Source organism: Oncorhynchus tshawytscha, linkage group LG30, assembly GCF_018296145.1.
Source record: "Oncorhynchus tshawytscha isolate Ot180627B linkage group LG30, Otsh_v2.0, whole genome shotgun sequence".
Taxonomy (NCBI): Eukaryota; Metazoa; Chordata; class Actinopteri; order Salmoniformes; family Salmonidae; genus Oncorhynchus; species Oncorhynchus tshawytscha.
In genome coordinates, this window is record NC_056458.1 from 9,516,068 (window position 1) to 9,543,000 (window position 26,933).

At 41.3% G+C, this 26,933-nt stretch overlaps 1 protein-coding gene across 1 annotated transcript in view; it reads right to left on the reverse strand.

Annotated features, from left to right (window-relative positions):
• Positions 1 to 26,933, reverse strand: part of LOC112228794 (transmembrane protein 164) — a 50,414-nt gene continuing 23,481 nt past the window's right edge. Inside the window, exons 2-6 of the mRNA XM_024394437.2 lie at positions 22,908 to 22,957; positions 20,150 to 20,216; positions 8,176 to 8,254; positions 4,700 to 4,800; positions 1 to 602 (exon numbers count right to left, since the gene is read on the reverse strand). Of these exons, the coding sequence (XP_024250205.1) occupies positions 399 to 602; positions 4,700 to 4,800; positions 8,176 to 8,254; positions 20,150 to 20,216; positions 22,908 to 22,957 (501 nt within the window). The 3' untranslated portion in view covers positions 1 to 398. The remainder of the gene's footprint in view (positions 603 to 4,699; positions 4,801 to 8,175; positions 8,255 to 20,149; positions 20,217 to 22,907; positions 22,958 to 26,933) is intronic.

Genomic DNA, 26,933 nt, shown 5'->3' on the forward strand with positions numbered 1-26,933 from the left:
AATGACAATTCAGTGATATGTAGGCTAGCCCCATTTTTCTGAACATAACTACAAAAGGCAACTTTAGAAATAAAAAAAAGAGTAACTTTTAGAAACATGAGTAACTCAGGTTCAGGAAATCTGACCAAGACAAAAGAAAAAGCTAATTTCCCCTGGCCAGCCACACACCAATTACTACCAACTCCAGCAGTCTTCCCATCATGTGTGCATGCAAACAATGTAAGCCATCCCTAACACAAACATAACTTTGTTTAATTTACCCTGAAATGCCTAATTCTTTACAGTAAAAAAAAGGTAAGTCGTACAAGATGCATTAAAAATGTTGATAGAAAATCCCAACGTAAGAACAGGCATTGGATTTAAAAAGGCTACGTCCGTGTGAGTCTGTGTCGGTCTGTTCAGTCGACCTTGCTGCGAAGTCTTGCGGTGTCCAGCAGGTACCTGCAGGTGGGGCCGGTGTGGTAAGAGAAGAGGGTCAGGGCCTTCCCATGGACCAGGGTCAGCAGGGTCTGGTGACCCGCAGCCCAAACCCGGTACCAAGGCCCGTAAAATGGGTCAGACACCGCTGGACACAACATGTTATTCAGGTTGACCTCGGTCATCTGGGAAGATGGAGAGAAAAAGAGAAGTGAGAGACTAGCTAGCAGAAACACAGAGCCCTTGCTTGGTGTTTGTTTCATTTGTAACTTCAGTCAGGCTATAAGAGAGAAGAGCAGTCAGCTGTGTCACGCAGCTCATTAGACATGCTAGGTTTGTCATGTACAGGGCCTTCAGAAATATTTACACCCCTTGACTTACTCCACTTTGTGTGACAGACGTAATTCAAAATAGATTAAATAGATTTAACCCATCTACACACAATACCTCATAATGACAAAAATGTTTTAGAAATGTACACAAGTATTCACACCCCTGAGTCAATACATGTTAGAATCACCTTTGACAGCAATTACAGCTGTGAGTCTTCTGGGTAAGTCTAAGAGCTTTGCACACCTGGATTGTACAATATTTGCACATTCTTTTTAAAAATTCTTCAAGCTCTTTGAAGTTAGTTGTTGATCATTGTTCAACAGCCATTTTCAAGCCTTGCCATATATTTTCAAGACGATTTAAATCAAAACTAACTAGGGCACTCAGGAACATTCAATGCCGTCTTGGTAAGTAACTCCAGTATATTTGGCCTTGTGTTTTAGGTTATTGTCCTGCTGAAAGCTGAATTTGTCTCCCAGTGTCTGTTTGAAAGCAGATCGAACAAGGTTTTCCTCTAGAATTTTGTGTGCTTAGCTCTATTCCGTTTATTTTTATCATAAAAAACTCCCTAGTTCTTGCTAATGACATGCATACCCATAACATGATGCAGCCACCACCATGCCTGAAAATATGAAGAGTGGTACTTAGTGACGTGTCTCCTATCACAGCCATTAAACTGTAACTGTTTTAAAGTCACCGTTGGCCTCATGTTGAAATCCCTGAGTAGTTTCCTTCCTCTCTGGCAACGGAGTTAGGAAGGACACCTGTATCTTTGTAGTGACTGGGTGTATTGATACACCATCCAAAGTGTAATTAATAACTTCACCATGCTCAGATGGATATCCAATGTCCGTTTTGTTTTTGTACCCATCTATCAATAGGTGCCCTTCTTTGCGGTTGAATCTGTACTTGAAATGCACTGCTCAACTGAAGGACCTTACAGATAATTGTATGTGTGGGGTAAAGAGATGAGGTAGTCATTCAAAAATCATGTTAAACACTATTATTCCACGTCCATGCAACTTGTGACTTGTTAAGCACATTTCTACTCCTGAACTTATTGACTCAAGACATTTCAGCTTTTCATTCTTTATTAATTTGTAAAAATGTCTAAACATAATTTCACTTTGACAATACGGGGTAGTGTGTTTAGGCCAGTGACACAAAAATCTCAATTGAATCCATTTTAAATTCAGGCTGGGTAACATTTTTGGGAGGAAAAAGTCTGTAAATACTTTCTGAAGGCACTATCTTTACTCAAATTCTCTATCCAGATCCTGTATCCATCCAGCATCATGTTTATGTCGAATCCTATTAAAATAGCTGTCATGCACATTCTGTTTTTATCTTACTTCACTTCCTGTGTCCTGTACAATGCTGTATCAATTCGCGATGCACAATTTGGTCGATTCTGCTGCCGACTAACCGACCCTAGTTAACTTGTCAACAAACGGTATAAAAATGTCCAAAGAGTAAAATGACATGACCAACAAAAAAAGACTATGGATGTATACAAGGAATATACATTTTTCCATTAAGAGCTTTAAGCTTTGTTTTGCCTTCAATAGACTGAACTGCTGTTTGTGGATCTTGCATGTTAATGGCCTGTTATTGAACATGCAACGGCTGTAACGAAGCAGCTAATAAAACGTCATTTTCAAACATTTACCAAAATGCAATTTGCGGGAAACACAGTTCTAAACGGCGCATCTAATTATTATTTTTGTTTTTTAATTGAACCTTTATTTAACTAATGCGAGTGGTTCCATGTGACAGATCGAAAATAAATAACTAGGATTGTGCCTTTCGCTTCTGGACAACCGAAGAAAGTTGATATGAAAACCAATAGAACAGGGAGAGAAAAGCTGGTTAGACTACTGCAATGCTCTACTTTCCGGCTACCCGGATAAAGCACTAAATAAACTTCAGTTAGTGCTAAATACGGCTGCTAGAATCCTGACTACAACCAAAAAATGTGATCATATTACTCCAGTGCTAGCCTCCCTACACTGGCTTCCTGTCAAGGCAAGGGCTGATTTTCACTTTTTTTTCACTAACCTACAAAGCATTACATGGGCTTCCTCCTACCTCTCTCTCTGATTTGGTCCTGCCGTACATACCTACATGTACGCTACGGTCACAAGACGCAGGCCTCCTAATTGTCCCTAGAATTTCTAAGCAAACAGCTGGAGGCAGGGCTTTGTCCTATAGAGCTCCATTTTTATGGAACGGTCTGCCTACCCATGTAAGAGACACAAACTCGGTCTCAACCTTTAAGTCTTTACTGAAGACTCATCTCTTCAGTGGGTCATATGATTGAGTGTAGTCTGGCCCAGGAGTAGGAAGGTGAATGGAAAGGCTCTGGAGCAACGAACCGCCCTTGCTGTCTCTGCCTGGCCGGTTCCCCTCTTTCCCCTGGGATTCTCTGCCTCTAACCCTATTACAGGGGCTGAGTCACTGGCTTACTAGGGCCCTTTCATACCGTCCCTAGGAGGGGTGCGTCACTTGAGTGGGTTGAGTCACTGATTTGATCTTCCTGTCTGGGTTGGCACCCCCCCTTGGGTTGTGCCGTGGCGGAGATCTTTGTGGGCTATACTCGGCCTTGTCTCAGGATGGTAAGTTGGTGGTTGAAGATATCCCTCTAGTGGTGTGGGGGCTGTGCTTTGGCAAAGTGGGTGGGGTTATATCCTTCCTGTTTGGCCCTGTTCGGGGGTGTCCTCCAGTATTTATGCTGCAGTAGTTTGTGTGTCGGGGGGCTAGGGTCAGTTTGTTATATCTGGAGTACTTCTCCTGTCCTATCCGGTGTCCTGTGTGAAGTTAAGTATGCCCTCTCTAATTCCCTCTTTCTCCCTCTCGGAGGACCTGAGCCCTAGGACCATGCCTCAGGACTACCTGACATGATGACTCCTTGCTGTCCCCTGTCCACCTGGCCGTGCTGCTGCTCCAGTTTCAACTGTTCTGCCTGTGATTATTATTATTTGACCATGCTGGTCATTTATGAACATTTGAACATCTTGGCCATGTTCTGTTATAATCTCCACCCGGCACAGCCAGAAGAGGACTGGCCACCCCACATAGCCTGGTTCCTCTCTAGGTTTCTTCCTAGGTTTTGGCCTTTCTAGGGAGTTTTTCTAGCCACCGTGCTTCTACACCTGCATTGGTTGCTGTTTGGGGTTTTAGGCTGGGTTTCTGTACAGCACTTTGAGATATCAGCTGATGTACGAAGGGCTATATAAATACATTTGATTTGATTAAATGGCATAAGGAAGTCTTTATAAAATAATTGCTTCCAAATTTCTATGGTTGGATTTTGGCTACGTTACTTTGAAGCAAGGTAAGACATTCCTCATTATTTGAAGTAAATTAAAACGTTCAGGTTCCAAACAATTAGACCCATGGTAAAGTGGTGGGTGACGCGCCGCTGACTATAGCCTACCGCTGAGTATAGCCTATGCACTCGAATGGAGAATGGGAGGCGCGCTTTAAATACGAGTTGAGATTGAGAAATAGTAGCTCTTAAAATCGTGACCATCAAAGTAGTTAACACGCAATTGCATTTAGAATTGTTATGTCTTGTGCAGAAGAGGTCTGTGGTACCTCAGACAAGTGATGGGCCAATCCAATCCTCAAACTAAACTCTGTATGCTGTGCGCATGTGATAAAATACATGACGACTAAAGACAATACACACGCGTTCATTTAATTCCACTAAATTATGTACATTTCCCTATAGAGGTAAACACGACCAGTCAAATGTACTTTCGGCGGATAAACATTTAATGGTTAACCTCCCTAGCATCAATATATGATCTATGTCTATAGGGTACAAATCTTGTCAACATCCTGTATTTCTGTGTCATGTGCCTCATGTTACTGGCCTCTCCTTTAAGAGCGAGGGGAGTCGTTTCACCAAGTGTCCAGTAGAGGGCTCCCTCAATTAGTCTCTTACCAGGCCCAGGCCCTGCAGGAACAGGAAGTGATAGAGGAACAAGATGCCAGTGGAGAGGATAGCCCACCACATGTCCCCTAAGGGCTCCGGCTTGTACACACCTGCAGTGGGAGAGAATAGACAATGTATGAACATTATACAAAAAAACAGAGCAGAAGATCCTGTTATGGATTTGCTTTCAGTTTATTGGCAGGGAGATGAATCACTATTGGTATTCTTACTCCCCCTTCAAAGACAACAGCTGGCAGTGGATATTTTTCTTCAAGAGACCATGCTTTCCCACTTCGTTCAAAACCGGTGCTGACTAGGGATGGTGGTGTCGAGCTTGTTTGCTGTTTCACAAGCATAATCACATGGAGCCTTTGCATTCATGAGGCCCTTCCTACCCCTAGATCCCCATGTAACCCTCCTCCTCTCTCTGAGCCTGTGGGTGTCTCCAACAGAGGATTGATTGAAAACAGGTCCATGTGTTGAGGCATTTTTCCACCCCTGTGCTCTAGTGGAGACAGAGTCAATTAAGTCCGGGCCAGAGAGAGACAGCCCAGCAGCACAGAGCCAGGAACAGAGTGGAAGGGTGGAGAGGGGAGCTGAGGGAACAAGCCCTCCATTCATTGTTCCCTCGCTTGCTCTCAACCCAAAGCCCAGTGGACTAGATAGCACTCTACCATCACAATGCACAGAGAGCCAGTAGACACCCAGATACACAGAGATTCCTTATCACCAAGTCATCATGAGCTTGGCTAGGACTCTGAGCTCTCTCTTTGTCTCACTGCCATTTCACATCAGCCATTGGAGCAGAATGCATAGACATGGAGTTCCCCTCCCCGCTTTTGGGACTCGGGGCAGCGTGACTCACAAATTCCACTGTATAATTGACAGAGCAGTATCCTATCAAATACAGATGTTGCCACCAGGCAACATGAAGTCATAACGTACTGTGAACTCCTCTACAGTACAGCTATGGGATTGGTTGCACTGTAGTTGTGTTGTTTAGCTCACCTCCACCCAGCTCTTTGGAAAGCAACTTTTCATTTATACATCTACAACACATTGAAACTGCTATGACATGATACGGACTCGGTTGTTCCAAACTGGTGTGAATTTGTTAGGAGCCAGGGTGTTCGTGATCTTGTCGATTTTCTTTAAAGTGGTCACATTTTAAGCAGTTAACTGTCTGTATTGGAGAGAAATAGTAAATCACAGATCGAGAGCTCATTCAATTATCTTCGTTCAAATTGTAGTCCAGACTTTTGTTGTCAGTTGGGGAGCTAATTTGAACAGTATAGGCCACAATGATTACTCTTTTTCATAACCGTATTACATGTTCTGCTTTGGATGTTAAACATCTTTTTTTTTAAATGATGGAATGTCAACATGGGTGTTGAGGCCATGCACAGAACAGCAAGCTGGCAGGCATATTCACTGTCATTTCAACCTCTCCTTGTTCCAGTCTAATCTCCACATGTTAAGCTTACCACCATCGTTCCTGTTCCCAAGAACTTTAAGGCTTTGTGCCACAATGACTACCGGCCTGTAGCACTCACATTTGTAATCACAAAGTGCTTTGAGAGGCTGGTTATGGCACACAACTCCATCATCCCAGACACCCTAGACCCACTCCAGGGAGTAGAGCGTACACCCCAGTACATCACTGGGGCCAAGCTGCCATCCAGGATCTCTATACCAGGCGGTGTCAGAGGAAGGCCCTAAAAATGGCCCTAAAAAAAAAAAAGACTCCAGCCACCCTAGTCAGACTGTTCTCTCTCCTACCGCACAGCAAGCGGTACCGGAGCGCTAAGTCTAGGTCCAAAAGGCTTCTTAACAGCTTCTACCCCCAAGCCTTAAGACTACTAAACAGCTAATCAAATGGCTACCCAGACTATTTGCATTGCCCCCCCCCGCCCATTTCTTTTACACTGCTGCTACTCTGTTTATTATCCATGCATAGTCACTTTACCTACATACACATTTTACCTCAATTACCTCAACTAACTGGTGCCCCCACGCAATGACGCTGTACTGGTACCCCTGTATAAGCCTCGTTACCTTTATTTTACTGCTGCCCTTTAAATATTTGTTACTTCTCTATTTTTTACTTAACACTTATTTTTCTTAACTGCATTGTTGGTTAAGGGCTTGTAAGTAAGCATTTCACTGTTGTCGCATTTCATTGTTGTATTTGGCGCATGTGACAAATGCAATTTGATTTGAATTTGCATACCCACCAAACAGATCCAATTGCACTTCCGGGCCGACCCCAGGTAGTGAAGGTAGGCAACAACACCTCCGCCATGCTGATCCTCAACACCTGGGGCCCCACAGGGGTGTGTGCTTAGTCCCCTCCTGTACTCCCCGTTCACCCATGATTGTGTGGCCACACATGACTCCAACATCAAGTTTGCTGACTACACAAAGGTGGTAGGGCTGATCACCAGCGATGATGACACAGCCTACAGGGAGGTAGGTCAGTGACCTGTCAGTGTGGTGTTGGAACAACAACCTCTCCCTCAGTAAGACCGAGGAGCTGACATACGCACGGCCGTGAAGGCAGGTTGAACAGGTTTGGCATGGGCCCTCAAATCCTCAAAAAGGTTCTACAGCGGTACCATTGAGAGCATCTTGACTGGCTGCATCACTGCTTGGTGTGGCAATATCACCGCCCTCAATTACATGGTGCTAGAGGGTGGTGCGGCCAGTCCAGTACATCACTGGGACCAAGCTCCCTGCCATCCAGGACCTCTATATCAGGCGGTGTGAAAGGAATGTCGGGAAAATCTCCAGCCACTCAAGCCATAGACTGTTCTCTCTGCTTCAGCACAGCAAACGATACCAGTATATCAAATCTGACACTAACAGGCTCCTCAACCGTTTCTATCCTGTACTGGAACTGACCCTGTATGAAGTATGCTTAATTGGTGCGGCAGGGTAGCCTAGTGGTTAGAGCGTTGGACGAGTAACCAGAAGGTTGCAAGTTCAAACCCCCGAGCTGACAAGGTACAAATCTGTCGTTCTGCCCCTGAACAGGCAGTTAACCCACTGTTCCTAGGCCATCATTGAAAATAAGAATTTGTTCTTAACTGACTTGCCTAGTTGAGTAAAGAAAATATATATATACTTTCTCGTGTTCTATTTTTTTTAGTGTGTTTTTGTTCTACCTTAACTTACTGTTATTGATTACTGCATTGTTGTGTTTATAGGTTGCAAGAAAGGCATTTCAATGTTCTTATGTATGTGACCATTAAACTTGAAACTGGTTGCAAGAATGTCATCTCTACACTAGATGGCAGTCTGTCAGTTTTCCCCAGGTCTCCGCCTCTGTCAGTGCAACAATCTCACAACTGGGAGAAGGGTTTCGATTGGTTGAGTTAAGCTAGCAGTGATGAATAACTCGAGATGGTTTCATTTCTAGTGAAGCACCCATGGAATGGCGACAGAGAATTTCACAGAATTTCATAAGTGCAAAAGGTGGAACATACCTCCTTTCCTGAAGAGGTATACCGGCACCAGGTAGAGCATGGAATGCTGAATGTAGTAGACCTCCTTCTCAAACGGAAGCTGAACACAGACAAACAGAACAGATAAGTGTTCAGCATCTACATCAGCTTCATTTCAGCATACACACACATACATGAGTGTTCGCCTTACTACATTGAATGTTAAACAATGTCCTGCTCTTGCAATTGACATTGTTTGGCTACGGAAAAGTTTGACAGCACAATTGTAATCAAAACATGGCCGGCGATTAGTCTGAATAAAAGTGCCGTTCTGGTTTCAGTTAGGCTAATTTCTGTCAAAGAAAAAAAAACAAGAGAACCATTCCCATAGGCATCAGACTGTAACAGCTCTGTAAAATGGCCAGCTAGCCTTAACAGTAAAAAAATGTGTGAGTGAGATTGTGGCTGGAGAGGAAAGGTGGTGTATGTAAAGGAAACCCACAGGGTATACACACTCTCTAGACCAGCAGTAATAATCCATGCTGCTGCAGGGCTGCATGGTCTTAAGAGTTAATCACATAACGAAGCTATTCTTTACACTGAATGCAATCAATTCCTGTCCATATGGTGACTTCTTTAATGCATTTACATCTAGGAGGAAAGAACGATAGTAAACACTATGACCGTAGATCAGTGGTATTTAAAGTCGGGGAAACTTTAGATTTTTTTGGTTGTTGAAAGAAATAATTAAAAAGCACAGATTGTATGGGACAAAGGTTTTTGAGAAAGATAAGAAAAAAATAACTGAGTACACATATTTATTGGTCTCGTTTCATTTTGTTAAGAGATTAAAATGTAATGAATTGAAGGTCATTTGTTGATGTAAAAATCTAAATTTGTCATTAGATTTGAGGTGGGGTCGGGAGAAATTCTTGTGGGGACAAGAAAATGGGGTCCCTGCTAAAAAAAGTTAGAATACCACTGCCCTAGGTGATCGGTTATGACCTTATAGATGACTGTGTCTGTAGCGTAGACACAGAACTCTCCTCTAGCCTGCACAGACAGACGGGTGTGTGTGTGTGGAGCCTCAGTCAGGGGTTCCTGAGAGTTGCCGGTCACGTGTGGAGCCTCAGTCAGGGGTTCCTGAGAGTTGCCGGTCACGTGCTGCTGTGGTTACTGGGCCAACACAAACCCTGCCTGCCTGCCAGACCACAATAAAAGGAGGTAGGAATTGGTGGCCACAGACCAAGAACAGGTTAAGGGAACTCAAGTGTACTGAACAAGGCCAAAGTCACATTATGAGGCCTTAGTTACGTAAGTATCCTTGGTCTTCACTGTTCAATTCCCCCTCCTATACATGAATTACAGTTGACAGCATGGCTGGAATCCTTGACTTGAGACATTCAAAGGGTGCATTTACTTCCTAATAAGGCAAATCTTCTGAATGAACTAAAACAATTCTAAATGCTTATTGCGTATCAGAAATATCAGATTTAAAAATATATATATATATTTTTTTTTTTAAATCGGTCCAAACTGGACGCCACAGATTAACAACCTTCAAGAAATAAAACTACATTTAAATTGTGAACTGAACTAGCAGAATGTGTTGTACGGTCTGGTTATTTACCACCATGTTTGCTTTGTTTAACTATTAATAACTTAATTAGAAATAAAGTATACAGTGCCTTCAGAAAGTATTCACACCACTTGACTTTTTCCACATTTTGTGTAACAGAATTAATTTAAAACTTACTAAATTGAGATTGTCACTGGCCTACACATGCACACACACACACAACCCCATAATATCAAAAGTGGAATTATGTTTTTAGAAACTTTTACAAATGTATTAAAAATTAAATGCTGAAATGCCTCGAGTCGGTAAGTATTCAACCCTGTCGTTGTGGCATGCCTAAATAAATTCAGGAGTACAAATTTACTTAACAAGTCACTTAATAAGTAGTGTGACGACCCTCCCACTGTCTGCCGAATTCTCTCTTTGCTCTTGTTTTCCTTATTAGGAGGTCGGTGGGCGTAGCTGGGAGGCTCATCAGCGAAATGGGACACACCTGGGCTCGGGTGTGTCCTGGGGATAAATACACCTTTCCCTCATTCATTGAGGAGACTCACTGTTGGAATTTGGTTATGGCCTTTTTGTAGCTGTTTTGTGTGTTTGCTTTGGCACCTCTCAACACCATTATCACATCTATGCACGCAACCACTGACTACACACCCCATTGTTACTTGTTTATAGTTAAACAAATGTATTTATGAACTAAAGTTATCTCCACGTTTTCTCCTTTTTGTTACAGGCTACAAGCTGGTTTGTGACAGTAGCATGGACTCACTGTGTGCAATAGTATTTAACACATTTTTATTGACTACCTATTCTCTGTACCCCACACATACAGAAAATTGTAAGGTCCCTTAGTCGAGCAGTGAATTTCAACCACAAAGACCAGGGAGGTTTTCAATGCCTCGCAAAGAAGGGTACCTATTGGAAGATGGGTAAAAAAAAAAAAAAAGCAGAAATGTAATATCCCTTGCATCATAGTAAAGTTAAATATTTTGGATTGTGTATCAGTACATCCAGTCACTACAATGATACAGGCGTCCTTCCTAACTCAGTAGCCGGAGAGGAAGGAAAGCGCTCAGGGATTTCACCATGACACAATGGTGACTTTAAAACAGTTACAGTTTAATGGCTAAGACAGGAAGAAACAGGATGGATCAACATTGTAGTTACTCCACAATACTAACCTAAACAACAGAGTAAATAGGAAGCCTGTACAGACTAAAAAAATATTCCTAAACATTCATCCTGTTTGCAATAAGGCACTATACGGCTCCTGAGTGGCGCAGTGGTCTAAGGCACTGTATCTCAGTGCTAGAGGCGTCACCACAGACTCTGGTTTGTTTCCAGGCTGTATCACAACAGGCCGTGATTGGAAGTCCCATAGGGTGGTGCACAATTGGCCCAACGTAATTAGGGTTTGGCCGTGGTAGGCCGTCATTGTAAATAAGATTTTGTTCTCAACTGACTTGCCTAAGTAATTTTTTTAAATGTAAGTAAAATTGCTAAACATTTGGCAAAGAAATTAACTTTATGTCATGAATACAAAGTGTTATGTTTGGGGCAAATCCAACACATCACTGAGTACCACACTTCACATTTTCAAGCATGGTGGAGGCTGCATCATGTTGTTGGTATGCTCGTCATCGGCAAGGACTAGGGAATTTTTTAAATAAAAATAAACGGAATAGAGCTAAGTACATAAAAAAATCCTAGAGGAAAACCTGGTTCAGTCTGCTTTCCAACAGACACTGGGAGACAAATCAACTTTCAGCAGGTCAATAACCTAAAACACAAGCCCAAATATACACTAGAGTTACTTACCAAGAAGACATTGAATGTTCCAGAGTGGCCTAGATACAGTTTTGACTCAAAATCAAATGGCAAGACTAGCAAAGCTCAACAACCAACTTGACAGAGCTTGAAGAATTTTCAAAAGAATGTGCATATATAGTACAATCCAGGTGTTCAAAGCTCTTTAGACTTTAAAGACTCACAGCTGTAATCAATCAAATGTATTTATAAAGCCCTTCTTATATCAGCTGATATCTCAAAGTGCTGTACAGAAACCCAGCCTAAAACCCCAAACAGCAAGCAATGCAGGCGTAGAAGCACAGTGGCTAGGAAAAACTCCCTAGAAAGGCTGGAACCTAGGAAGAAACCAAGAGGGGAACAACCATATGAGGGGTGGCCAGTCCTCTTCTGGCTGTGCTGGGTGGAAATTATAACAGAACATGGCCAAGATGTTCAAATGTTCATAGATGACAAGCAGGGTCAAACAATAACAATCACTGCCAAGGTGATTCTAATTCTAACATGTATTGACTCAGGAGTGTGAACAGTGGTGTAAAGTACTTAAGTAAAAAATACTTTAAAGTACTCCTTAAGTAGTTTTTGGGTGGGGTATCTGTACTTTACTACTTGACAAATTTTACTTCACTACATTCCTAAAGAAAATTTACTTTTTACTCCAGACATTTTCCCTGACACCCAAAAGTATTAGCTACATTTTGAATGCTTAGCAGGACAGGAAAATGTGGTCTAATTCACACACTTATAAGGAGAACATCCCTGGTCATCTCTACTGCCTCTGATCTGGCAGACTCACTAAACACACGCTTCATTTGTAAATGATGTCTGAATGTTGGAGTGTGCCCCTGGCTATCTGTAAATAAAAACAAACCTAGAAAATGGTGCTGTCTGCTTTGCTTAATATAAGGAATTTGAAATGATTTATACTTGTACTTTTAATACTTAACTATATTTTGGCGATTACATTTACTGTTGATACTTAAGTATATTTTAAACCAAATACTTTTACACAAGTAGTATTTTACTGGGTGACACTAACTTGAGTCATTTTCTATTAAGGTATCTTTACTTTTACTCAAGTATGAAAATTGGGTACTTTTTCCACCACTGGGTGTGAATATCTAAGTAGATAGTGTTTCATTTTCAATAAATGTGAGGAAGGGTACAAAAACATCCCTGCAGCAATTAAGGTCCTCAAGAACACAGTTTGGAACCACCAAGACTCTTCCTAGAGCTGGCCGCCCAGCCAAACTGAGCAGGAAGAAGAGCCTTGGTCAGGGAAGTGACCAAGAACCCAATGGAACCTGATAGAGCTCCAGAGCTCCTCTGTGGAGATGGGAGAACCTTCCAGATGGACAACCATCTCTGCAGCACACCTCCAAAATCAGGCCTTTATGATAGAGTGGCCAGATGGAAGCCACTCCTCAGTAAAAGGCACATGACAGGCCGCTTGGAGTTTGTCAAAAGGCATCTAAAGGCCACTCAGACCATGAGAAACAAGATTCTCTGGTCTGAAGAAACCAAGATTGAACTCTTTGTCCTGAATGCCAAGCGTCAGATCTGCAGGAAACCTGGCACTTGAACACCTCTGGAGAGACCTGAAAATAGCTGTCCAGCGACGCTCCCCATCCAACCTGACAGAGCTTGAGAGCATCTACCGAGAATAATGGGAGAAACTCCCCAAATACACTGAGTAAAGGGTTGGAATACTTGTGTAAATGTTATATTTCCGTTTTTGCTTTGTCATTATGGGGTATTGCGTGTAGATTGTTTTTTTCTCTCATCATTTTCGGCCATTTTAGAATAAGGCTGTAACGTCACAAAATGTGGCAAAAGTAAAAGGGGTCTGAATACTTTCTGAAGGCACTATAAATCCTTATGGATACGATGACTGATGACACTAAAACAAACCCCAGAAATGATGTTTGAGTGAGACCATGCCCCATATAGTCCATGGGGAGGAGAGAGAGACCGTGGGTGTTTCTCAATATGCATACTACAGTGCTCCACACTCATGCACATTCTCCGAGGATGAGAGTGTGGAGAGCGCATCAAACATTTCATTTGAGAAGCATGCCCACTCCTCCTACTGCATTACCTCACGCTGCACCTCCCATTCACTGAACCTTCTTCCAGCCAGGACAATGGCAATAGAGACGAACCAAGATATACAAAGCAAAAGTTTTCATAATTCTCAGCTAGCATTTGCCTTGATGACAGCTTTGCACACTTTTCGCATTCTCTCAACCATCTTCACCTGGAATGCTTTCCAACAGTCTGAGTTCCCACATAAGCTGAGCACTTGTTGGCTGCTTTTCCTTCCCTCTGCGGTCCAACTCATCCATCTCAATTGGGTTGAGGTCGGGTGATTGTGGAGGCCAAGTCATCTGATGCAGCACTCAATCACTCTCCTTCTTGGTCAACAACTCTTACACAGCCTGGAGGTGTGTTGGGTTATTGTCCTGTTGAAAAACAAATGATAGTGGGACTAAGCACAAACCAGATGGGATGGCGTATCGCTGCAGAATGCTGTGATAGCCATGCTGGTTAAGTGTGCCTTGAATTCTAAATAAATCACTGACAATGTCACCAGCAAAGCACCCCCACACCACCTCCTCCATGCTTCGCGGTGGGAACCACACGTGGAGATTGTTCGTTCACCTACACTGCGTCAAAGACACGGCGGTTTTAACGAAAAATCACAAATTTCGATTCATCAGACCAAAGGACATATGTCCACCTGTCTAATCTTCATTGCTTGTGTTCCTTGGCCCAAGCAAGTCTCTTCTTATTGGTGTCCTTTAGTAGTGGTTTCTTTGTAGCAATTCGACCATGAACACCTGATTCAAGTCTCCTCTGAACAGTTGATGTTGAGATGTCGGTTACTTGAACTCTGTGAAGCATTCATTTGGACTGCAATCTGAGGTGCAGTTAACTCTAATGAACAGATCCTCAGAGGTAACTCTGGGTCTTCCATTCCGGTGGCGGTCCTCATGAGAGCCAGTTTCATCACGGTTTTTGCGACTGCACTTGAAACTTTCAAAGTTCTTGAAATATTCTGGATTGACTGATCATGTCTTAAAGTAATGGACTGTCATTTCTCTTTACTTATTTGAGCTGCTAAAGGAAAGCAATTCAATAAATTTAATTTAACAAGACAGACCTGTTAATTGAAATGCATTCCAGGTGACTACCTCATTCAGCTGGATGAGGGAATGCCAAGAGTGTGGAAAGCTGTCAAAGGCAAAGGTTGGCTACTTGAAGAACCTCAAATATAAAATATATTGTGATTTTTTTAACACTTTTTTGGTTACTACATGATGCAATGTGTGTCATTTCATAGTTTTGATGTCTTCACTATTATTCTACAATGTAAAAAATAGTAAAAATAAAGAAACTCATTCCAGGGTTTAGGTATCCAAACTTTTGACTGGTACTGTATTTCTCTGCACACTTTCCGTTGAAGCTTGCAGCAATGCATGCTTCAACATATGTACAAACGAAGTACGCATTTGAAAAGAGACCTCCGTGCTCCGTTTTGTACGGTAGTATGTATTTTGAGAAACACCCCGTGTGTACCTCACTGTGACGACCCTCCCACTCTGTCTGCCGTATTCTGTACCTTTGCTCATTTTCCTTAATAGGATGTCGGTGGGCGGAACCGTGTGGGCGGAGCCGGGAGGGTCGTCAGCAAAATGGTCCCGGGATAAATACACCTCTTCCCCATTCACTGGGGGGGGGAACTCTCTCCATGCAGACACTGATAGATTTGGGTTGTGTCATTTTTGTGCCCGTTTTGTTTGTTTGCTTTGGCACCTTTCAAAACCCCTCATTATCACATTTATGCATGAAACCACTCACTTACACTACTGGTTACTGACTACACACACACCATTGTTAACTGTATTTAGTTTACTTCAGTTAATAAATATATTATGTTGTTCCTTATCTCCACGTTGTCTCCCTTTTTGTTACGAACTTTGAGCCGGTTCGTGACACTCACCAAAATAGGACAGGAACCAAGCGACTGAGTAATGAATCTGAGACACTTTCATAACCATCTGACCTGATGTTATTCTAAATCAATCGCATCAGGTACAAGTTCACTTCCAATCAAACCTACAGGAACTGATCACAACACCTCTAAAAACAAATGGTAATAATACAGATAAGGCAGAATTCTTGAGGAAGACAAAATAATCCTTGCATACTGTGTTGCCAGAGCCTGTTCGGGGCCAACACCATTGAATTTAGTCTTGTGCAAGAGAAAGCAAAGCCTTTTTGAGTCGTCAATGGATGAATGTAACAAAATGAGTCTATTAAGAGAACTAGAACAGGCCTAATAAAATTTGGGCTTGGTTTCCATTGATGATATGTGAGTAGTAGCAAGAGAGACACTATTCCGGAGCAGGGAACAGAGCACCACTGAAGTGAAAGTGAAATGCAGCAATGAGAAAAGCCTGAGGACAGAGCGAAGAGGAAGTGGGGGTTGAGGCAGTTTTACAGCTATTCAGTCAGCAGTAGCCAAGTACAGATACTGTAGGGCTCTGCTTTCACTTTGTCGCATTCAATCACAGAGTCCGGAAGGCTCATAAAAACAATCTTCTACGTCACCATGGTTACATTGGGTTGAGACAAGTTGATATTTGCTGAGATACTTTACAGGGTCTGCAATTGTCAACTAGACAGTTACTTTAGGTTGTCCTCTGGACAAAAGGACATTATAATTCCTATACCACAAGTCAAGAAGATCCAGCATATTCTTTGTCCTTAAAATGCTTCTTTCAAATAAATATGGCACTTCAACAATAAGCAATGCTAGATGTGTTTTTCAGTGTATGTATGCACGCACGCAGTACAAAAAGAAACGCAACATTTCAAAGATTTTACTGAGTTACAGTTCATATTAGGAATTCAGTCAATTTAAATAAATGAATTAGGCTGAAATCTTTGAATTTCACGAGTGGGAATACAGATATGCATCTGTTGGTCACAGATCTCATCATGGTATCTCTGTGCATTCAAATTGCAATCGATAAAATGCAATTGTGTTCGTTGTCAGTAGCTTATGCCTGCCCATACCATAACCCCACCGCAGTCGTGTAAAGTACTTCAGTAAAAATACTTCAAAGTAGTAAACTAGTGAGGGCCCAAAAAGGGGACACTGTTTTTTTGCACTGAAACATGCAAAAAAAATCCCTGCTAGGGGGAAATGCAGGTTTTAACCAATTAAACAAAAGAATATGATCAGTCTCTGTGTGTAAAATAAGTGATTAATGTGAACATAGCTAAAAAAAAAAAATGTAAAGAAAGCAATCAAATGTTATTTGTTGCCTAGACTTTACTGCAAATTAAGAAAGATTGAGAAAAAAACACACTAATATTGCAGTTAGCCATGACAGCCTTTATAATAGAACGCTTGTGACCACACACACACACACATCTAAATATTGCACTTGGGAAAAAAACATTCTAAAGTAGAAATAGAATGAAACAAACAGGCATTCTATTTTTGCTCTATTATAGTGGCCACTATAATAGACATCAATCAAGTGCACAAGGCTACATGTGCGCAAAAATAAAAGTCACAGATTTACAAAATTATAATCCCCCCTCATTCACACGTGTTACGGTCAAGTTCAACACAACAAAAACTGTCTTTGGGCTACACTGTACTTTATACACTTTCTGCCTGTGGACAGCTGTTCTACTGTACAATGTAGCATGATACCCTTTTCTGGCATAATTGATCTCTTTCAGGCACCTTGCATACCCCTTTTATCCACTGTATTGAAGAGGGAAAGAGGGAAGTGTGTGGTGTTCCTATTAAATTAACCACATACTGTAGAGGGAAAACATTAGTTCACAGATAGTAGTTTGTTAGCTAGTTAACATTTCACACAGATTGCCAGGGTCCAGTAAGCAACTAACACGTTATAACTCGAGAAACGGCAAGGAGTTGCATACCAGTTAATACTATAGCGAATTGGTTAGGTTACTAAATGTTAACTCATCTGATGTAACATTAGCTAGCTAACTTTAGCTGTCTGACTTTATTAGCCAACTAATTTTCACACCATAAACTAAATAATTGGATCAGTTAAGTTGGCTAATGTTGCTCAACATTTCTCTGGCTAGCTAACTGATAATTCAAACCAGCTAGCAAGATACTGAACAATGCTAACAATACTTGTTCCACCACACTTTCTCCCTCACCTCAAACTTTCCAAATGCCTGTTGTTTTTTCGGTTACAGTTCATGAAGTACGCTTCAATCACCTTCTCACCCCCGTCTACGTGGTCAGGCTTCTCACCTACCTCTTCGTTATCGTTCGGGTGATATTCTGTTGTAAGTTAATTGGCAAACTGCCTTTCCACCCTCCACTGTCTTTCCAGAGCACGTGCTGATGCTGTAACTAGCAAATTGGTTATCTTTTCAGTCATGTGCTGCATTCTGTTGTAGATTGTACATACTAGATGTCGACCGATTAATTAGGGCAGATTAAGTTTTTCATAACCAATTTGGCCGTTGTTTTTTTTTACACCTTTATTTAATCTTTATTTAACTAGGCAAGTCAGTTAAGAACACATTCTTATTTTCAATGACGGTCTAGGAATGGTGCGTTAACTGCCTCGTTCAGGGGCAGAACGACAGATTTTTACCTTGTCAACTCGGGGGATTCAATCTTGCAACTTTACAGTTAACTTGTCCAACGCTCTAACCACCTGATTACATTGCACTCCACAAGGAGACTGCCTGTTACGAGAATGCAGTAAGCCAAGGTAAGTTGCTAGCTAGCATTAAACTTATCTTAGAAAAAACAATCAATCATAATCACTAGTTAACTACACATGGTTGATATTACTAGTTTATCTAATCGATGCTGTGCGTATCGTTGCTCCAATGTGTACCTAACCATAAACATCAATGCCTTTCTTAAAATCAATACACAGAAGTATATATTTTTAAACCTGCATATTTAGCTAAATGAAATCCAGGTTAGCAGGCATTATTAACCAGGTGAAATTGTCACTTCTCTTGCATTCATTGGACGCAGAGTCAGTGTATATGCAACAGTTTGGGCCGCCTAATTTGCCAGAATCTTATGTAATTATGACATAACATTGAAGGTTGTGCAATGTAACAGGAATATTTAGACTTATGGATGCCACCCGTTAGATAAAATACGGAACTGTTCCGTATTTCACTGAAAGAATAAACGTCTTGTTTTTGAGATGGTTTCCGACCATATTAAATGACCTAAGGCTTGTATTTCTGTGTTATCATATTATAACTAAGTCTATGATTTGATAGAGTAGTCTGACTGAGCGATGGTAGGCACCAGCAGGCTCGTAAGCATTCATTCAAACAGCACTTTAGAGCGTTTGCCAGCAGCTGTTTATGACTTCAAGCCTATCAACTCCCGAGATCAAGCTGGTGTAACCGATGTGAAATATCTAGCTAGTTAGCGGGGTGCGTGCTAATAGCGTTTCAAACGTCACTCGCTCTGAGACTTGGAGTGGTTGTTCCCCTTGCTCTGCATGGGTAACGCTGCTTCGAGGGTGGCTGTTGTCGTTGTGTTCCTGGTTCGAGCCCAGGTAGGAGCGAGGAGAGGGAAGGAAGCTATACTGTCACACTGGCAATTCTAAAGTGCCTATAAGAAAATCCAATAGTCAAATGTTAATGAAATACAAATGGTATCGAGAGAAATAGTCCTATAATAACTACAACCTAAAACTTCTTACCTGGGAATATTGAAGACTCAAGTTAAAAGGAACCACCAGCTTTCATATATTCACATGTTCTGCGCAAGGAACTGAAATGTTAGCTTTCTTACATGGCACACATTGCACTTTTACTTTCTTTTCCAACACTGTTTTTGCATTATTTAAACCAAATTGAACATGTTTCATTATTTATTTGAGGCTAAATTGATTTTATTTATGTATTATATTAAGTTAAAATAAGTGGTCATTCAGTATTGTTGTAATTGTCATTATTACAAATAAAAAAATGTTTTTAAAAAGCAGCCGATTAATCGGTATCGGGTTTTTTTGGTCCTCCAATAAATCGGTATCTGCGTTGAAAAATCATAGTCAGTCGACCTCTATTCTGTTGTAGTGTGAACGATTGGGTTTGAGCCTTGGATACAGAGCCTTGGATTGCTCCAAATGCATATCACTTGTTCACATACAGCCAGTAGTCATTCATCGGAGCGGGCCCCTGGCTATCCGTAATTTCTTTTTAAAAGGTGCCGTTTGGTTTGCTGAATATAAGGAACTTGAAATTATTACTTTATCTTTTGATCCATAAATATATTTTAGCAATTACATTTACTTTTGATACCTAAGTATATTTAAAACCCAAATACCTTTACTCAGGTAGTATTTTACTGGGTGACTATCACTTTTACTTGAAAACGATGGAGGCAGCTTATGGTAGAGAAATGAACATTCAATTATCTTCCAACAGCTTTGGTGGACATTCCTGCAGTTTTATATTTTTGTTCAGTGTGATATGCATCATGAAATCTTTGAAACTATGAAGGAGTGAAAGTCTAACTGTGAGTGACTGCAAAGAACGCTATATTACAGTGAATTTAACTGATGCTAGGTGATGGTTACTTACCAGTCTAGTGTTGACCACAGGGAAGACAAGGGCCAGTAAAGCACCGTTCAGCATATGGACCTGAAGCCTGTTGACAGAGAGCACACATCAGAAAATGTTTTGCATGTCAGCAAAAGTCTAAGATGCATGACGTTCAAAATACGGAAATCCAGCATGGCGTTCAAAATACGGAAATCCAGCATGGCGTTCAAAATACGGAAATCCAGCATGGCGTTCAAAATACGGAAATCCAGCATGGCGTTCAAAATACGGAAATCCAGCATGGCGTTCAAAATACGGAAATCCAGCATGGCGTTCAAAATACGGAAATCCAGCATGGCGTTCAAAATACAGAAATCCAGCTGGCCTGATGCAAAAAGCAGCATCATATGATGCTAAATGCATTATACTGGCTGTATTTCTGTATTTCAAAACATTTTGGGACTAAATCAACAATGGACTAAAAGAAACAAATACCAAAAGGTGGTTTGAAAAATTCCACCCACAAACTAAGTTTGCTTAAGTTTGGTTCATATGGCTTGCAGCCATACCATATGATACCATCTGCACTTGTCAGTGTCACTGTGCTAAGCTATAGAAACATGCGCTACACCGGTTTAACACCGGACTGGCGGTTTAATGCAATGAACTTGCATTTGATTGCTGACCATCTTCAGCACGACATTTATGACATGCCATATTCCTGAAGCTTGTGTGTTACATCACATTCCCTTTCCTCATGGAACTGTAACTAGCCTACATAAAAAAATCTAATTGTATTTATTTATTGTTCTTCACCTTTATTTAACCTGGTAGGCCAGTTGAGAACAAGTTCTCATTTACAACTGCAATTTGTCACATTCGCAGAATACCACAGGTTTAGACCTTACCGTGAAATGCTTACTTACAAGCCCCTAACCAACAACACAATTTTAAGAAAGCAGAGTTAAGAAAATATTAAATAAACTAATGTAAAAGATAAAAAACAAACACAATAAAACAAAAATAACTTGGGTGACCGGAGTCTTACAATTTTTTGGGCCTTCCTTTGACACTGCCTAGTATATAGGTTCTGAATGTCAGGAAGCTTGGCCCCAGTGATGTACTGGGCAATACTCACTACTCTCTGTAGCGCCTTACAGTCAGATGCCTAGCAGTTGCCATACCAGGTGGTGATGCAACCTGTCAGGATGCTCGATGGTGCAGCAGTATAACTTTGAGGATCTGGAGACCCATGCCAAATCTTTTCAGTCTCCTGAGGGGGAAAAGGCATTGTCGTGCCCTCTTCACGACTTTGATGCGTTTGGACCATGATAGTTCGTTGGTGATGTGATCGCCAAGGAACTTGAAACTCTCAACACGCTCCACTACAGCCTCATCGATGTGAATGGGGGCCATGTTTGGCCCTCCTTTTCCTATAGTCCACAATCATCTTTTGTTTCTATGCAGACTCGTTCAGCTACATTTCAATTATCTTCTGACTGCCTGGCAGAAGGACAAAGCAGGGCCCTGATTGAAACAGGGAGGGTTGTGGAGGTCACCATGGCTGAGCTCCTGCCCCAGTTTTCCTAATGAGAGTAGAGGCCAGAACAGGGCTCAGGTGTCCAGCAGTGATCCCCACCTTGGGTTTCCTCCCCCTGCTATAAGACTAACCTGACCTAACTGACGTAACAGACATTAACGTAACGACATTTGAAACCAGTGCCATGCAAACGTAGTTTCATCATCTGTGGCGGTCAGGCTGAGGTTCCTTCTCAGGACATTTGATAATCACAGCCGAGGTGTGTAATGCTGCAAATAAGTGTTTTATTTTGCACAGCAACTTAAAAACATAAGTGGACTCTCATTATTGAAGCTCATGTTGAAAAAAAAGCTGCCATCATAGGAATCTCATGTTACAGTGTCTTGGCTTCCCCCTGTATGTTAGCTAGGCTAGGGGTTAGGTTTTTTGGGTTCAGGGAAGAGTTAGCTGACATGAAATTAATGAATTAATTACATACTATGCTGTTACTTAAATAATTGTCCTTTGTTATATGCTAGTATGTTTTACTGACACAAACTTGTCTTGTGTGACTTAGTAAAATATCCGAGCGTACAGATTAATGAGTCGTTTGGGTGCCACCTCAGTATGTGACCTCCTGTGTTTACAATTGCCAGGAATTTGGCTACAGTATGTGGGAATTGCAGGGAGGAACAGAGGCGATATCAGCTACCTTGAACTACACAGATTATCTAAATTACATTCTACAACTCTGTTCCCCGGCCCTGTTTCTGCACATCTGCTAACTGTCAGATAAGAGGATGTACTTTCTATAAAAGGAGAGAGACAACTCTGTTCGTTGGCCTCCAAACTATTTGGGTGATTGTTGAATTGCAAACTTTTTGCAAATCTTATAATAAAGTTGCTGTTCCAACAATCTACAGTCTCTCCCCTTTTGGTTAGAATTTCCACCACACATGCTATGTAGTTGCAAAGTAGCTAAAAAGTACTAAGTAGTTGCAAAATAGAAAGTAGTTGAAAAGTTGCTAATTAGCTAAAATTGTCCGTGATGAGATTCGAACACGCAACCTTTTGGTTGCTAGACGTTCACGTTATACACACACCCATCCTGAAGTCATCTTCACTCGTATGTAACCAAACATACCAAACATATCATACTAATTTAGGTGTCTCGGATTAACGTTTACTGTGTTACTTATAGTCTATAAAACAATGCTGACAGTTAAGGTGGGGTTGAGATTCCATGACAGTGGGAGTGTGTAGAATGGAGGTACTCACCTAAAGATGACCATGGCTGTTTTACATGGCGGACAGGCCAGTAGGAAGATCTGTGGACAAATAACACTCGTCAACAATGTTTTACTGATCTTGTGTTAAACTCCAAACCTTGTCATCTACATGTTGTTGTAGAACATACTGGATATGCTGTCGTGCTACATGAGTTATAAAAGCTGCTTCCAAAATGGTCATAGAATGTGCATAGAATGATTTCAGTGACACCCAACATCTACAGGGGAAATATATATCTGAGCTGTTCTTGCCATAATTATGTACTTGGTCTTTCACCAAATAGGGCTTTGTTCTGTATACCACCCTTACCTTGTCACAACACAACTGATTGGCTCAAACGCATTAAGAAGGAAAGAAATTCCACAAATTAATGTTTAACAAGGCACACCTGTTAATTGAGATGCATTCCAGGTGACTACCTCATGAAGCTGGCTGAGAGAATGCCAAGAGTGTGCAAAGCTGTCAAGAAGGCAAAGGGTGGCTACTTTGAAGAACCTCAAATATAACACACATTTTTGTTTAACACTTTTTGTTTACTGCATGATTCCATGTGTGCAATGTCATAGTTGACATCTTCACTATTGTTCTACAATGTAGAAAATAGTAAAAAAAGAAAAACCCTGGAATGAGTAGGTGTGTCCAAATATTAGCTAGCTAGCACAAGTCTAAGGTTTGGACACACCTACTCATTCCAGTTTTTTTTTTTTTCATACTTCCTTTCTAGGGAGTTTTTCCTAGCCACCGTGCTTCTACACCTGCATTGCTTGCTGTTTGGGGTGTTAGGCTGGGTTTCTGTACAGCACTTTGAGATATCAGCTGATGTACGAAGGGCTATATAAATACATTTGATTTGGACCCCTTAACACAACAGCATAAAATTACATTCTAGACTATTCTGTGCTTCCAACTGCCCCCATGCACAAAGCGAGGTCCATACAGAAATGGTTTGTCGAGATCAGTATGGAAGAACATGACTGGCCTGCACAGAGCCCTGACCTCAACCCCATCGAACACCTTTGGGATGAATTGTAACGCCAACTGCGAGCCAGGCCTAATCGCCCAACATCAGTGCCCGACCTCTAATGCGTGTGACTGAATGGAAGCAAGTCCCCGCAGCAATGTTCCAACATCTAGAGGAAAGCCTTCCCAGAAGAGTGGAGGCTGTTATAGCAGCAAAGGGGGGACCAACTCCATATTAATGCCCATGCTTTTGAAATTAGATGTTTGATGAGCAGGTGTCCACATACTTTTGGTCATGTAGTATGTATACTGGCTTCCTTCATGAGATGCTTTTTGCCCAACTCTAAACTACTTATTACAATATCAATTAAGTCAGGGAATGACTTAGTCAAAAGAACAAGAACACAGACTTCCAAGAAAAATATACTTATTAACCATTTACATCACAATAACTCTGCAGTAAGATTGTTATTGCACCCACTCAAACATGAGTCATTTAACCTGTAACCCGAGGTAGCTGAGACGATAGAATTACATGTAGAACTGACTTATACGCCCTCTGTCTGAGATCTGCAGTACTGTCCTGTCTCAATCTGTTGATCGCAGGTTGACTGAGGAAGACGAGGAGGCTATTGAAGGCCAGGCTGCCACTAGTGAACTAGTCCTACATGGAGAGGAAAGACGCTGCGTATTGTGCAGCCTAGTTTTTGTTTGATTTTCCTCCAGTGAAACGAAGTGTGCAGATGAGGACCATCTGTCCTTCCACACATTTCCTGACAGAGCCAGCGAAGGAGCAGGCTAATGACAGCCTGTGGGCTGAGGAGGAGCCAGTTTGTCAGCAGGAGTAAGATCCCACGTGACGTGAGACACAAAAGTGGAACAGGATCTGATTTGGAATGTTAAGTAATGGGATGACATCAGCACCTCCTTCCACTCAGCTCCATTCTAATGTGTTGTAAGTAGGCTGAGAACCACAAGAAAAACAGCATCTATCCAACAGCTCCCATTAGGGCTGGGCAGTATGCTGTATTTTACAATATATTGGTATACAATATACTGGTTTTTACGTTACATTCTATAACCTTATTTTGATTACTAATACCAGTGATGGTGTAGACCTAAATCATTAGGTAGTTTGTGCAACAGTATCTTCTAAATCAAAGAGGAAAACGTGAAGCATGAATATATTAGCTACATGAAGTAGCGAAGACATTCAATGTAGGCAAAGATTATAGGGTCCCCTAAAAAACACTGGTTCCTACCCTGTCACAACAAAAACTATTACCATTTTCAAGCATAGTCATGTCAAATAACACCTTATTCAAAGTGCCCAAAACTATATTCTAACTATAGAATTAGAATAATCATTATATTTACATGATTCCAACAGTTCACCCAAGTGTTTAGCTCTAAATCGCAAGTCAAATCCAAATTGCAAAATGTTGTTCAAAAATAAGGTCTAGTTTGCTGGCCGATATCGTGCATAAAATACCAACAAATACCGTCAAAATGTTTTAAAATACCGTGATATGATATTTGCGCCATATCGCCCAGCCCTAGCTCCCATGTGCAGTAGACCAACACTCTGCATGTATAATGGCTGCAGAATTAATTTTAATTGCTTCCCCTCGGAGTGAGAATGATAGATAAAGTGAACACTTAAACCCTTTTAACTGCAATTCACTGCATAGACTACTAACCCAAAGTAGATGCCCTCTAAAATATTTTTCTCTCCCTGAAGCATTTCAAAAACACATCCAGACAAACACTTCCTGTGGCAGAGAGGTGGACACTGGGCAGGCAACTCTGTGGCTGGAGCAGGATGAGTGTGTAAAGCGGCCTATCCTTCCTGAGGGACAGAACTTCTTCCTGTCTGACTGTGGAGCAGTGAGGAGCATGGGAGCACAGGGTTCAGGGGTTGAGCTCTGGCCTTGACAGAACAAGATAACCATGAGAATGACACATCTGCCTGAATGACACAATGTCCTCTGAGCATTACAAAACAGAAACACTACTAGCAGTCTAGCACAATACTCACTAATATGAAGTAGGGTTTCATATTTTCCCAGTATTTTACAAATGTTCCATGCCAATAATAAATCATTTTTCTCCTAGATAACCCTGTATTTCAGGCAAAAACTGGAAGTGTCATTCAAAAGCATATAAATAGGCCTGTCTGGATTTGATTAGACCTTTGATCAAAAATTCAAGCCACAATGGTACAAGTATAGGCTAACGAATTTGAATTTTGAAATATAAAATGGGGCCTGTGTGTGTAATTAGTAGGCTGATGCATAGACACACACCTTTCATAATATTTCCCCCAATGTTATTAGCGTACCTCTTGCTCGCGCTATAGTTGCTTCATTCATTCCTACCTTTCAACAGTTACTTTAAATAAGTTTAGTTGTCCTCGTCTTAATCATTCTCATGACATCGTTGAATAATATAGGACTAGAATTATATCCAGAAGGCTTTCACTTCTCTTCACGAAGATTGAATGGTTACGGGTCTGAATAAATAACCGCTATAGCCTACCACCACCGCACGTTTGCTCTTTCAAACTGCATGTGAGTTTTATTGGCCGCTGTATTTAACATTCAGGCAAACAAAAGCTTGAGTCTCTCTTCGAATAGTCTATAAGTAATGCAAAATTTAAATTAAAAAAATGTCCAGCAAGCTATTCTAGCTTTTCCTTTTCTCCAAGAGCTAAGGAGCGGTTTGTAAGGAGAGGCCAGCAGAGCAAAGGCGAGTGCGTATTGTGCAAGAGAAAAAGGCTTTAAGTTAGAAGCTTATTATGCATAACCAATCATTAATTAGCTAAATATAACACTAAAACTGCATTGAATGTATTACCTGAAAGAGGTATGCTAGGAAGTACTACTGTTCAAAAAGGTTGGTCTTGTTTTTGAAATCAAATAAAATTGTTTGTCCATTAAAATAACATGAAATCAATCAGAAAAAGTGTAGACATGGTTAATATTGTAAATGACTATTGTAGCTGGAAATGGCAGATTTTTCATGGAATATCTACGTAGGCGTACAGAGGCCCAT